The following is a 12,502-nucleotide window of genomic DNA, read 5'->3' as shown; positions in this document are numbered from 1 at the left end:
ATGGCGGCCGAGGGCCCGGCGGGGCCGCGGGGCATGACGGGACCGGGGCACCGGGCGGCGCCGGGACCCCCCGGGATGGGCCCGCGGCCTCTCCGGGGCCCCGCGCCCGCCCATCCGGGAACCCCGCAGGGGCTGGAGCCGGCGGGGAGCGGGCGGCGGCGGCGACCCTGACAGCGGCGGTCCCCCCGCAGGTCGAGCGTAGCGGGCCCCGGCAGGGTGGGCATGGAGGAGAATGCGGTGGAGAGCAGCAGCGACGCGGCCCCGCAGGAGGCGCAGGAGGAGCCCACTGAGAGCGGGCTGGGCGTCGGGAGTTCGGACGCCGTGTCGGCGGACAGCACCGACGCCGCCGCGAGGCCCGGGTCCCTCTCCCGCGCCGATGACTCCGGCGTGGGGCAGAGCTCTGACAGCAGCGGCGTCTCCTTGGTAGGAGCCGGGGGGGCGGCCGTGGTTCTGGTTCCTGGGGGTTTCTCTGGGCGTTTCTGGCAGACTGAGCTCTGCGGCCTCGGCAGGCTCTGTTACACCTCTGATCCCGTGTGTACTTGCCAGTCTGAGCAGCAGGACTCTCTTGGTAGCAAGGACAGCCTTGGAAGTTCAGGTCCTTGTCGGTACCAAAGGATTTGCTCTGGTGCCTTTCCTGGCAGTTCTGCAGTGATACATCGGGTCATTTGCATATGTTGGCTGCCCCAGGGGCTTGGTCTGGCAAAGGTGTCTCAGCTGAGCTGAGCTGGACTATTTTTCTTCTACCAGGAAGAGGTCTCGGAGAGTAGCTCCAGCACAGATGTCGTTCCCCGGGTTTACCTGCCAGACTCATCCTCCATCGCCCAATCCACCTTGGTCTCCAGTGTCTCCACTGTGAGCCAGTCCATCATGGTGTCAGAGTCCCCACAAGTCCTGGTCCACTCCAGTGTGGTCACTGATGGAGCCACAGTCGTGTCAGACTCCACTGCATCCACTTCCTCGGACCTGGGCTCTGCCATTGACAAAATCATTGAGTCCACGATCGGGCCGGACATCATCCAGAGTGAGTGTGTGCTCCCACCTGGAGATAACCCTGGGGGGCTGGGAGGGAGCTGCTGCTGTGCCAGAACTCGGGAGGTGGGGGGAAATATGGACATGGAATCATTAGGGTTGCAAAAACATCTTAAGATCGAGTCTTAAGAGGTCAGCAGGGTTTTCTCTGCAGTAGAAGTGGTAGCTGGAGAGTTTGACAAGGAGCTCATGCTGCTGGACAGCTGCTCCTTCAGCCCAGACAGGCTCCATTCAGACCCTTCTCACACCTTCCTGCTTGTATCTGAGCTGGGAGAGCCCCAGTGAGCCCCAGTGGCCCTGGGGTCTGGCAGTCAGCTCTCTGCTCTCCCTGCCAGGCTGCATCGCCGTGACCAGTGCGGAGGATGGAGGGGCAGAGACCACCCAGTACCTCATTCTGCAAGGCCCTGATGATGGTGAGGGAGCAACCTGGGCTGTCCGTGTGGGTGGGTCTGTCCGTGAGCCTGTGCCACTGGAGTGGGGCCTGGAGGGGGCATCCCAGCTGGATCCGCCACGGCACCTGTTCCACAGTCCTGTCAGGAGCCATCCCTGAGCTCGTGTTCAGCCCTGTGCCCCCAGTGCGGGTGCAGCCCTGGATGCAAGTGAAGGTCTGCCCCTGGGCTGAGCGGGTTTTTGGTGTTTCAGGTGCTCCCATGGTGTCCCAGGTGGCCACATCTGCTCTGGCCAATAGTTTGGTGATAGAAGCTGTTGCTGATGGACCTACCTCCACGTGCCTTGAGCAGCCTGGCCCTTCAGGCCCATCCAAACAGTTGAAAGTGGTGGAGCTGTCCATAAAGCCAGAGCAGGCTCAAGAGACGGATGGTGGGGAGGAGCTGGACCAGCCAGACATGGAGACCCTGGAGGAGATGATGGAGGTGGTGGTGGTGCAGCAGTTCAAGTGCAAGATGTGTCAGTACAAGAGTGTCTCCAAGAAAACACTGATTAACCACATGAAAGAACGTCACTTCCAGCCAGGTGAGTGCCAAAGGCTGAGGGAAATTTACCTCGCTGCAGGCGGGCTCTGCTCTCTGGGGAAGAAACAAGGGAGGAGTTGGAGCATAAGGGTCTGTCCTGGCACACAGTCTGGTAAAAGAGCTTTCTCCCTGTTCTCTGTGACAGTGGGTTCAGCTCTGGCTTTGAAAAAAGGGCGACCACGAAAAGGGGGAGCTGCTCCAAAGACGGAGGAGGAGGAGGCCCCAGAAGAAGAAGATGATGATATCATGGATGCTGGTGCTATTGATGACCCTGAAGGTAGGACTTGCTCTCCCCACATCTTAAGTAGCTTAGTCTCTTCTCGGTCTGACATTTTGGGGCACTTGCCTGCAGAGGACAGTGACTACAACCCAGCTGAGGATGAGCCACGGGGGCGACAGCCCAAGTATGGCCGCACTGTCCCCACGTCCAGCGAGGAGAGGCCGCGCCGACGCCCAGGGAGACCCCGCAAGCTCCCTCGCCTGGAGAACATGCCTCAGGATGTGCCAGAAGGTGAGAGAGGAGGGAGGCAACAGCAGTGCTGGAGCAGAGAGGGGTGCACAAGCTCCCGGAGCCAACAGCAGGGGTGTGACGGAGCCGTGCTGTGCTCTGTGGAGCAGGAGGGGAGGTGGAGCCCCTGGTGACGTCCCAAGGCACACCGAGCCATGAGCTGCAGAACTCGGAGGCAGCCAGTTCCTCTGGCCTGGAGAACGGGACCGGTGAGAGCCTGGCAGAGCCAAGCATCAGCCAGTCAGACTCCGAGAACAAGGACCCTTCCTCCAACGCGGGTGCTGAGGAGGCAGACGCCGTCCCTCGGCGGCGCGGGCGGCCCTCCCGCCGCTTCCTGGGCAAGAAATACCGCAAGTACATGGGGCGCAGGTGAGGGGGGTGTGCTGGGCCCTCTGGCCTCTGCCCAGGGCTGGTCCAGCCCATTGGCCACCACAGCTCTGAGTCCCGCTCCTGTTTCTGCAGGTACTACTACAAGTCCCCCAAGCCCCTGATGCGGCCGTACCTGTGCTGGATCTGCGGCTCGCGGTTCCTCACACACGACGATCTGCGCTTCCACGTCAACTCGCACGAGGCCAACGACCCGCAGCTCTTCAAGTGTCTGCAGTGCAGCTACCGCTCCCGGCGCTGGTCCTCCCTCAAGGTGAGCTCTGTCTGCCCTGCTCTGAATCCACGAGGGTGCCTGGCAGCCCCAGGTCTCACGGCCCTGTTCTGCTTCTCACAGGAGCACATGTTCAACCACGTGGGCAGCAAGCCCTACAAGTGTGAGGAGTGCAATTACACCAGCGTGTACAAGAAGGATGTCATCCGCCACTCCACGGTGCACAGCCGGGACAGGTGAGGGAAGCACAGTCCTGGGGACTGAATGGCACTGACACTGTTCCTCCTACCCTGAGAGGGCAGCCGTGGCTGCCCCTTCCCCTGACCTCTGGCCCTTTCCAAATAGGAGAGTTTTGGTGTCTGGATACAAGGCGGCTCAGACTTGGGGTGTGGCTCACACACGGGGCTTTTCTTCTTTCTTTTTTTAGGAAGAAGAGAGCTGATCCGGTGAGTTTGAGTACTCTGTTGGCTTGTTTCTCAGCACTGTTATATGGGAAGAGGCACATCTGGGTCTTCCACAGATTCTCAGTGCCTTGTTGAGGGCATTGTTTCTGGATCTCTTGAGGAAGCCCAGGTCCTGCAGTGGGGGAAAGGGTAAGGAAACTGGTGAGCCTGTCCAGATGAGCTCATCTTCATGCTCTCCATCCAGCCACCAAAGCTGAACTCCTTCCCGTGCCCCGTCTGCAACCGTGTCTACCCCATGCAGAAGAGGCTTACGCAGCACATGAAGACACACAGCACAGAGAAGCCTCACATGTGTGACAAGGTGAGGGAGACACAGCCTGGGGAGGGGCTGGCAGCGGGTGGGGCTGGGCAGGAGGTGAACACTGCTCTGTTTTGTTCCACCACAGTGTGGGAAGTCCTTTAAGAAGCGCTACACCTTCAAGATGCACCTGCTGACACACATCCAGGCCATCGCCAACCGCAGGTGGGAGCCCGGGCACAGCCCATGGCGTGCCCTGGCAGAGCCCGTGTCCCACTCCCCCTCAGCCCCTGTGACAGGCAGCTTCATCCTGGCAGGTTCAAGTGTGAGTTCTGTGACTACGTCTGCGAGGACAAGAAGGTCCTTCTGAACCACCAGCTGTCACACATGAATGACAAGCCCTACAAGTGCAGCATCTGCAAGTATTCCACCTTCCGGGAGGACTTCCTGGTCTCACACGTGGCAGTCAAGCACACAGGTGAGAGGAGCCTAATGTCCTGCACCCCCCCTTCTCCCGGAGAAGGTCAGAGCCTGCCTGCTCTCCCTGCCATCCCTTGGGAACCCTGTGCCTGACTCCCCCTCCCGGGCCCTGCAGGAGGAAAGCCGTTTGCTTGCGAGTTCTGTCACTTCACCACCAAGCACAAGAAGAACCTGCGCCTGCACGTGCAGTGCCGCCACGCAGACTCCTTCGAGGAGTGGGCACAGCGGCACCCCGAGGAGCCGCCCTGCCGCCGCCGCCCCTTCTTCACCCTGCAGCAGATCGAGGAGCTGAAGCAGCAGCACAGCCAGGTGCAGGCACCAGCTGAGCCGGAGGCCAGCCCACCGGTGAGTGCCGTCACAGGAGCAGAACCCCCTGTCCTCTCACAGAGTTCCCTGGAAGGGGCCACCATCATCTATGAACAAGGTCAGTGAGTTCCCAGGAAGGGGTTGGAATGGGGAGGAGGTGGGCGAGCACCTACCTGACTGTCCCCATCCACCCCCCCAGATGTGGCTGGATCAGCAGAGCTGGCCACGCAGACAGCCCTGGATCTGCTGCTGAACATGAGCGCCCAGCGAGAGCTGGCCACAGGCTCACTGCAGGTGAGCAGGCTGAGGAGGCCAGACCTGCTGGGGGGTGGCAAAGGGAGGCTTCCCAACCCTGTTCCTCTGCAGGGGCGTCTTGCAGAGCCTTGCTCCCCTCGGCTGAGCCGCTGTCTCACACAGGTGGCAGTGGTGAAGCCAGATGACCCGGGAGAGACGCCAGGCCCCTGTGAGCCACAGGCACAGGAGGAGGAGGCAAAGGTGGACTCAAAGGAGCAGCAGCAGCAGAAATTGGTGATGCTGCACATGGCAGAGCCTGGGCAGACACTGGTGCAGGAGGCTTACAGGGAGGCAAGCCTGGGTGGCTCGGAGCTGCAGCAGATCACCATCCCCTTTGGCGGGACAGCAGAGTACAGCATCATTGCACCCATCAGTGAGGAGATCCAGGCCCCTGGCACGCTGTACAGGTCAGCTGTAAGGGAGGAGCAGGGAGGTGGAGGCACTTCTGCTCTCCAGTGAGGAGGCTTTAAGTGGTGAGGAGGAGGAGGCAGGGCCTCTCTGACCCTGTCCTCTCCATCAGTGAGGAGGAGAGCCCTGTGGAGACCTCCCACGCAGTTGTGGTGAGCGGGGCTGTGATGACGGAGGAGGCTCTGAAGGACCATAACAATCATTACATCATGTCATCCAGTGTCCCAGGGAGCCAGTTCCAGACTGTGGAGGTAAGGAGCTGAGCCTGCTCCCCATCCTGGGCAGCAGTGTGAACAAGTGTGACTGGTGTTTCTCCCGCAGCCCCTCAACGGGGATGCTGCAGTTCCCTCACCTGTGGATGGCCAGGAGGCTCAGCCCGCCGGCATCAAGTGGCCCCTGGTGCAGTGTGTCACCAGGCAGCTCCAGAAGGACTCATCTTTATCCCCAGCCTCCGAGGGGCAGGAAGTCTCATCCCCAAAGATCAAGTGGCCTGTACTCCAAGGCATGGCCAAGAAGCTCTCGTGCAAAGTTTCCACAGGCAAGAAGCTCTCGTGCAAGATTTCCACAGCCAAAAAGTTTTCATGCAAGATTTGCACAGCCATGTTCACAGGGAGAGCGGAGATGGAGAGTCACAAGAGAGCCCACATTGGGCCCAGCACCTTCAAGTGTCCCGACTGTAACTTCACTGCCACGCTCTGGCCGGAGGTCCGGGTAGGTTGCCTGGCACAGAACAGCCCTGGGAACAAGGGGTTTGGGAAAATGGTGTTTCTGTCCTGACTCTTGTCCTCCTGTCCCAGAGCCACATGGTCCAGCACGCCAATCTCCGGCCACACAAGTGCCCCCACTGCAGCTTTGCCTCCAAGAACAAGAAGGACCTGCGCAGGCACATGCTGACCCACACCAACGAGAAGCCCTTCGCGTGCCACGTCTGTGGGCAGAGGTGAGTGATGCAGCAGGGCTGTTCCTGCTTTGGGAGATCCCACAGAGCTCTGCAAGGTTCAAGAGGAGAGACAGGATCTTGGCAGAGCTCACTGCTCCAGCCCTTCCCCAGGAGCAGCCCCTATTAGAGGGGACTCTGCCCTTGGAACAATTCCTGCTGTGGGTGGACTCAGCTTCATCCCCAAGGAAGCTCTGCATGGGGAGGTTCAGTACCTGGGCACTGATGGGAACATGCTAGGAACTGGGATGGGCCATGTTGTAGGATGTGCCTGTGGCCTGTGTCTCTGAGAGAGCACAGGGTCCTGTGGCAAACTCCAGCTTGCTCTGCTTCTCCCATAGGTTCAACCGTAATGGGCACCTCAAGTTTCACACACAGCGTTTGCACAGCTCTGAGGGGAAGAGGCCAGGGCCTGCTGCTGCCCAGCAGACCATCATCCTGAACAGTGACGAGGACACCCTGGCCACCCTGCACAGTAAGACGTGTCCCTGTGACTAGGACTGACCTGCAGGTGTCCTGCAGCCAGAACCCTGTGCAGGATTCACCCAGCCCGTGGGCCAGGCAGGGCTGAGTTGGGTCAGGGCCAGGAGCAGCCCTGGGGAGTGAGGCCATGGGCAGCCCTGGCAGTGTCCCCACTGGTGTCCCCAGCAGCTCTCTCTGCATTGCAGCAGCTCTGCAGGCCGGCCAGGCCGTGCTGGCTCCTGAGAGGCTGCAGCAGGCCCTGGGACAGGAGCACATCCTTGTCACACAGGAGCAGAGCGTCACCAGCCAGGTGAGTCGGATCCCTTAGCCTCAGCCTCCCTCTCAGGAGACTGCAGCCAGGCCCAGCCCCCCTGACCACATGGGGCACTTACTGACCTTGCAGGAGGAGGCAGCCTACATCCAGGAGATCACGACTGCAGACGGGCAGACAGTACAGCACTTAGTGACCGCTGACAACCAGGTGAGGGGACACGGCCCACGGACGGGGGACTCTGCCCCGTGGGAGCTGGGAGAGCTGGTGGCAGTGGGGACAGCAGGGGTCAGTAGGGAGAGCTGGAGCCACTGGGGTGGTGAAAACAGGCACAGGAGACGGACAGATCCAGCCCCGTGGTGGTGGGGGGTGGGCAGTGGTGATCTTTCCTGGGTCTGAATTCCTGTGTTTGCAGGTTCAATACATTATTGCCCAGGAAGGCGTCCCACACTTGCTTCCCCAGGAGTATGTTGTTGTCCCAGAGGGACATCACATCCAGGTGAGCTTCAGGCTGTCCACTCCCTTCACCCAGTGGGTGGGGCTCATAGGGTGCCATGTGTGGGGCTGAGCTCCCTTGGGCCCCCTCCAGCTTACTCAGTTCAGGTCACAGCTTTGTTGGGGGCCTGGACAGTCACAGCCCTAATGCAGCCTCACTGCTTGTCCCCAGGTACAGGATGGTCAGATCACCCACATACAGTATGAGCAGGGCAGCCAGTTCCTCCCGGAGTCACAGGTAAGGGGCCAGGCAGGAGCTGGAGGGGCTGCTGTGAGGTGATCCCTGAGCCTGCCTGGAGAGGGCGATGTGAAACGGTGCTCATGGGCTGGTACTTCAATGCAGCGACTGTGGCGAGAGCAGCTGCAGAAGAGCCCCTTCCCTCAGGCCTTCCCTGTTCTCCCCTGAGCAGATCCAGTACATGCCCGTGTCACCTGAGCAGCAGCTCGTCACCCAGGCACAGCTGGAAGCAGCGGCACACTCAGCTGTCTCAGGTAGGAGCAAGGCCCTGGGCTGAGGGGGCCAGTCCTCCCAGGGCTTGGGGTGCCAATCCTGCCAGCAGTGGTGGTTGGGGCTGGCAGGGAGCTGTGCAGCGGCCCTGGGCGGGAGGACTGGGAAGGCAGGCCTGGATTGCTGTTTTGCTGCCAACCGTGGTGTCCAAGGGCGGATCTTTGCTGATCCCAGCCTGTCAGTTCCAGAGTTAACCAGAGCTGGGCTGCCTGCTCCACAGACCATGAGCCCCACAGGAGCGAGGTGGCCGTGTGTCCCTTCCCTGGGAGCAGGAGGGGGGACCCTGCAAGGTGGTGCTGACCCCCCTTTCCCTGCAGCAGTGGCAGATGCAGCGATGGCCCAGGCCCAGGGCGTCTTCAGCGCTGAGGCAGCGGCCGAGCAGATCCATCAACTGCAGCCGGGCATCCACTACGACGTGATCACGCTGGCAGAGTAGCACCGGGCAGGGCTGAGCACCGCACTGGGCAGGGCTGAGCACTGCACTGGGCAGGCGGCCACGCCGGCAGCAGCCCCAGCCAGCAGTTGCCTTATTGCGTCAGGGCTGCGAGGGACGCGCCCGAGCCGGAGCGGCACAGACATGGACACGCTGCCGCTCGGCCCTGTGCCAGTGGGGTCCTGTGCATCCCCCCAGAGACTGCTCAGCAGCTGCAGGGGCAGCCCGTGTGGGGACGGTCTCTTTGCCTGTTGCACTTGATGATCTGAAACCCCTTCTCCTGAATTGTCTGCGTGTGCAGACATAGATCGGTGTCTGCTCAGCACACGAGGGTCCTGGGGGAGCCGTGGGGCCGAGCACAGCTGTGTGGTGTGATGTGAGAGGCGAGGTGTGTGCAGCCACAGCCACGTGCTCCCCACAGCCATGGGGCCTGTGGTCCCACTGTGCCAGCAGCCGACCCTCCCGTGGCATCTCCAGCCTGCAGGCAGGCAGCAGGGCTCTGGACTGGAGAAACCTAAGGAGGAGGAGGAGGCAGAGGTGGAAGATGCTCTATTTTTCTTCTGAAGAGGGGATGGACTCTGGTATTGGTCGTCGGTGGTTGTGGGAGGGGTTCAGCTGTGACATTCTCAAGCTTTGACTACGCTTATGAATAAAAAGGGATGGAGACCTGGGTGTGTGCCTGCCTGGGGGTCTGGGCTCCAGCCAGCGGGGACAGGACAGCCCAGTCTCCCCAGCACATCCCCTAGGACTGCAGCACAGGGGTCCCAGAGCCCAGGGCTGCGCTGGGCCCGTCACTGCTGGCAGACACTCTGGGCTATCAGCTGCCTCCCGCCCGAGTGACCTTGACTCCTGGGAAGTGAGCCGGGCAGCTGGGACAGCGATGGGCTTGGGGCTGGAGTCATGAAATTAATCGAGTGGTAAACAGCCTAAATCCCGTGTAACTCTGTCCGGAGCCCCACACCGCCCTCCTGAGCGGCTTGTCTGGGCGTATTTACATGCGATTATAACAGCTAATCGCAGAGTTTTAGTTCTCTGCTCCTGCATTAAACTGATTATCCGTGGAGGGGGAAAAAGGCTGGGAACCACCCAGACTCGGGGAGAGCCTCTGTGAGGCCCAAGCCCCACAGCTCTGGGACCAGGGCAGTGCAATCCCTGGGCACTGTGATGGGCTCTCCCTGTCCTGCTCAGGCGGGGGCGGGGGGCATGGGCCAGCCCCCCCCCCCAAATCCCAGGGCAGGGGGGGGGGTGTGGCCCCCCCGTGCTGACCAGCCCTGGCTGTGGCTCCATCCCGACTGTGGCTCTGTCGCAGCTGTGGCTCCATCCCGACTGTGGCTCTGTCCTGCTGCCTTCACACCAGCCTTGTCCATGCCCAGTGCTGCTGGTGCATGGCTGTGCCTGCCTGGCCGTGGCTCAGTCGGTGTCCAGCTGTGTGTGCCAGCGCTGGCCGTGGCCCTCCCTCTCCAGCTGTGCTGTGCAGGGTCAGGGTGTGCCGCAGCAATCCACAGGCGCTTTCCTAGATTACAGCCCCATTATCTAATCAAGTGGATCTGTGGCACTGATTAGGGCTGGAGGAGTCCTGTGGGGACAAGGTTATGGGGCCACTTGCAGGGCCGTGGCCAGGGCAGGTCCCAGCCAGCACCAGTGTTCAGCTGCCCTGTGGCTTCCACGCCTGGAGCTGCTCAAGGGCACAAGACCAGGCACGGTGGGATGGACAGGACCAGAGCTCCAGCTGATGCTTATTGAGAGCTCCAGGTGCTGCTGGGGCTCTGGCCATGGGGGCACTGCAGGGGCTTGGGACCCCTCGGCACTGGCACATCAGCCCCAGGACATTCTGCTGTTGCCGGGGCCTGCGGGGAGCCAGGGGTGCGTCCAGGCTCATTAGCACCGGTGACCTTCGTCTTCCCGTCCTGGCCAGTGCTAAGCGGGTTTGTTACATATTTAATATCCTGAGAGCGTTATTAGTCGGTATTTAATGACGGATACAACCTGTGGGATAATCCCAGTCTTAGCAGGGAGGCGCGGTGGCAGGAGCGGGTGGCTCGGGGGGTCGTGGGCTCTCGGGGCCCCTCTCACAGCTGCCCACCACTGCCCTGCCCACCCGCTGCCCCTTCTGCACAAGCCACAGGAGCCCCCCCGGTGCCTGCAGGGATCCCCAGCTGTCCCTGGGGCTGCAAGACCCTTCCCCTTCACTGCTCTGTTGCCAGGAATCCAGCGGCAGGCGTGGCAGTGCTGGGGCTTGGGTGAGGACCTGGCCAAGACATAGGAGGAGCAGGATAGGGCAATATGGGGATTTGTTCTCCCACCAGGCATGAGTCCACCAGCCCCTGGCCCTCCAGCCCAGCCCTCCACAGCATGGGGGGCTCTGCTGACCCGAGCCTCAGGACCAGGTCAGGGCTGGGGTCATGGGCAGGACTGATGCTCTGGGCACTGCAGTAAAGCCCCAGGTGTGTTGTGTCCCTGTGGCTGTGGGTGTCTGTGGAGCTCACGTGGGTCCCAAGCACCAGCCCCTGGGTGCCACTGCACCCCATCCATGTGGGCCATGTAGGCTGTGCAGAGTTGGGGGGCTGGAGACAGGGTCCTGGCCAGTGGCAGGCAGGCGAGGAGGGCAGTCCCTGCCAGTCCCTGCCCAACAGTAGCCGGGGGGGTACTGGGTGCCCCAGATCCTGCTGCTGCTCTCGTGGGTGCTAATACCCCCTAATCAGCTGTCAGTCACTGTGGACCCCAGCAGCTATAAAACGCCCGGGAGCAGCTCCCCAGCTCCTCTCCTGCAGCATGGCAGCACCTCGGGGCAAGAGGAGCCCAGGACAAGAGCTGGGGAGCTGTGGGGGGCCTTGGGGGACCCTGCGGGGACCCCCTCAAGCCCTACTGCCCTGCCCCTACCCCTGCCCTTGCCCCATGCTGGCTGGGTACAGCCTCCTGCCACCCCCCGTGAGCCTCCTGACAACCCTGGTAAGTACAGGGCTGCAGATCCAGAGGGCTGGGACATGGGACCCTCCCAGGGCTGGGATGGGGCTGTGTGGGGTGGTTAGGGTGGGGGCTGGGGATCTGCTGTCCCGAGTCCCCTGCACCTCCTCAGCATTCCCCTGCCCCCCCCCCCCCTCCCCTCCTGCACCCCAGCATTTCAGGATCCACATGGGAAAGGGCGAGGAGGGGAAGGATACAGCTCTGCTCCCTCCCACACACGAAGGGATGTAGGAGCCCCTACATCTCTCAGCCTCTCTCCTCTGGCCGTGTTACCCCCCACCCCATCCCACCCTGACACCCCTCTGCCCCTTCAGGTCTCCCCACCCTACGAGGTGCCGCTGGGGCTGCCCGCAGAGCCAGGCCGGGCGAAGGCAGCGGCAGCACGGGAAAGCACCGGGGCACTGAAGGCCTGGCTGGCACGGCACCCCAGGAACCCCTACCCCAGCAAGGGGGAGAAGGTGATGCTGGCTGTGGTCAGCCGGATGAGCCTCACCCAGGTCTCCACCTGGTTTGCCAACGCCCGCCGGCGCCTCAAGAAGGAGAACAAGGCGGGCTGGGCCGCACGCAGCGCCTCGGACAGCGAAGACAGTGAGGGCGAGGGGGTCCCACCAGCTGCTGAACCCATTCCCAGTTCCACCCCCGTGCAGGATGGGTGTGGGGGCAGCCCTAAAGTAGGGCCAAGCCCTGGGCAGGGCAAGCAGCCCCAGAAACCCAAGATCTGGAGTGTGGAGGCAATGCTGGCATCTCCCCCTGACAAGGACGGGTGTCTGCCAGGGTTGCCAGTGGTTCTGGAGCAGGCGTAGGGCTGGGGTGGTCATGTTTTGTCCCCAAGGGCATGGCAGGACAGACGGACATGGGACCTGTCAGCTGCCCAGCCAAGAAGAGGGGGAGATGTGGGCAGGGAAGGACACAGTGATAATAAAAGTGACTGTCTTGATGTTGCCTGTCTGGTGTGGGTGCTGCTGGGGGTGCTGGCAGGGATGTGGCGTGTCAGTGGGGATGCTGGTAGGGATGCAGATGTGCCAGCAGGGATGTGGGAACTTTAGTCCCAGTGGTGCTGCGAGTAGTCCCTGGGGAACAGGGCAGGTCCAAGGCAGAGAGCAAAAATAGACTTTTTTCTTCTTGATAAAAGTAAT

At 61.8% G+C, this 12,502-nt stretch overlaps 1 protein-coding gene across 6 annotated transcripts; it reads left to right on the top strand.

Moving 5' to 3' along the window:
- The first annotated feature begins 222 nt into the window (after window positions 1–222).
- Window positions 223–9,068, top strand: ZNF335 (zinc finger protein 335). 6 transcript variants are annotated; one of them, XM_027646284.1, is made up of 26 exons: window positions 223–423; window positions 748–1,021; window positions 1,365–1,442; window positions 1,672–2,001; window positions 2,146–2,277; window positions 2,353–2,511; window positions 2,619–2,877; window positions 2,971–3,148; window positions 3,230–3,342; window positions 3,534–3,552; window positions 3,755–3,871; window positions 3,957–4,033; window positions 4,126–4,286; window positions 4,404–4,712; window positions 4,794–4,888; window positions 5,012–5,295; window positions 5,406–5,547; window positions 5,618–6,007; window positions 6,094–6,236; window positions 6,575–6,708; window positions 6,905–7,005; window positions 7,099–7,176; window positions 7,382–7,465; window positions 7,634–7,699; window positions 7,872–7,953; window positions 8,287–9,068. In XM_027646284.1, the coding sequence occupies exons 1-26, from the start codon at window positions 223–225 to the stop codon at window positions 8,403–8,405; spliced, it is 4,125 nt and encodes a 1,374-aa protein (XP_027502085.1). In that variant the 3' UTR covers window positions 8,406–9,068. The 6 variants fall into 6 exon arrangements, with proteins under 6 accessions (XP_027502085.1, XP_027502084.1, XP_027502082.1 ...); XM_027646283.1 differs by having other exon boundaries at window positions 6,902–7,005; window positions 8,290–9,068; XM_027646281.1 differs by having other exon boundaries at window positions 6,902–7,005.
- Window positions 9,069–12,502: the final 3,434 nt, after the last annotated feature.

This window comes from Corapipo altera, unplaced genomic scaffold (assembly GCF_003945725.1).
Source record: "Corapipo altera isolate COAL_440 unplaced genomic scaffold, ASM394572v1 64, whole genome shotgun sequence".
Classification (NCBI taxonomy): Eukaryota; Metazoa; Chordata; class Aves; order Passeriformes; family Pipridae; genus Corapipo; species Corapipo altera.
Note: the sequence above shows the minus strand (reverse complement) of the source record. Positions and strands in the feature narration are given on the sequence as shown.

What these genes read in the sequence shown, in the direction of transcription:
- ZNF335 (XM_027646281.1), top strand. Translation starts at nt 223, where the DNA reads ATGGAGGAGAATGCGGTGGAGAGCAGCAGCGACGCGGCCCCGCAGGAG. An exon ending in CGTGGCAGTCAAGCACACAG is followed by an intron (nt 4,287 to 4,403) that starts GTGAGAGGAGCC and finishes CGGGCCCTGCAG; the next exon opens with GAGGAAAGCCGTTTGCTTGC. An exon ending in GCCCCTGGCACGCTGTACAG is followed by an intron (nt 5,296 to 5,405) that starts GTCAGCTGTAAG and finishes TGTCCTCTCCAT; the next exon opens with CAGTGAGGAGGAGAGCCCTG.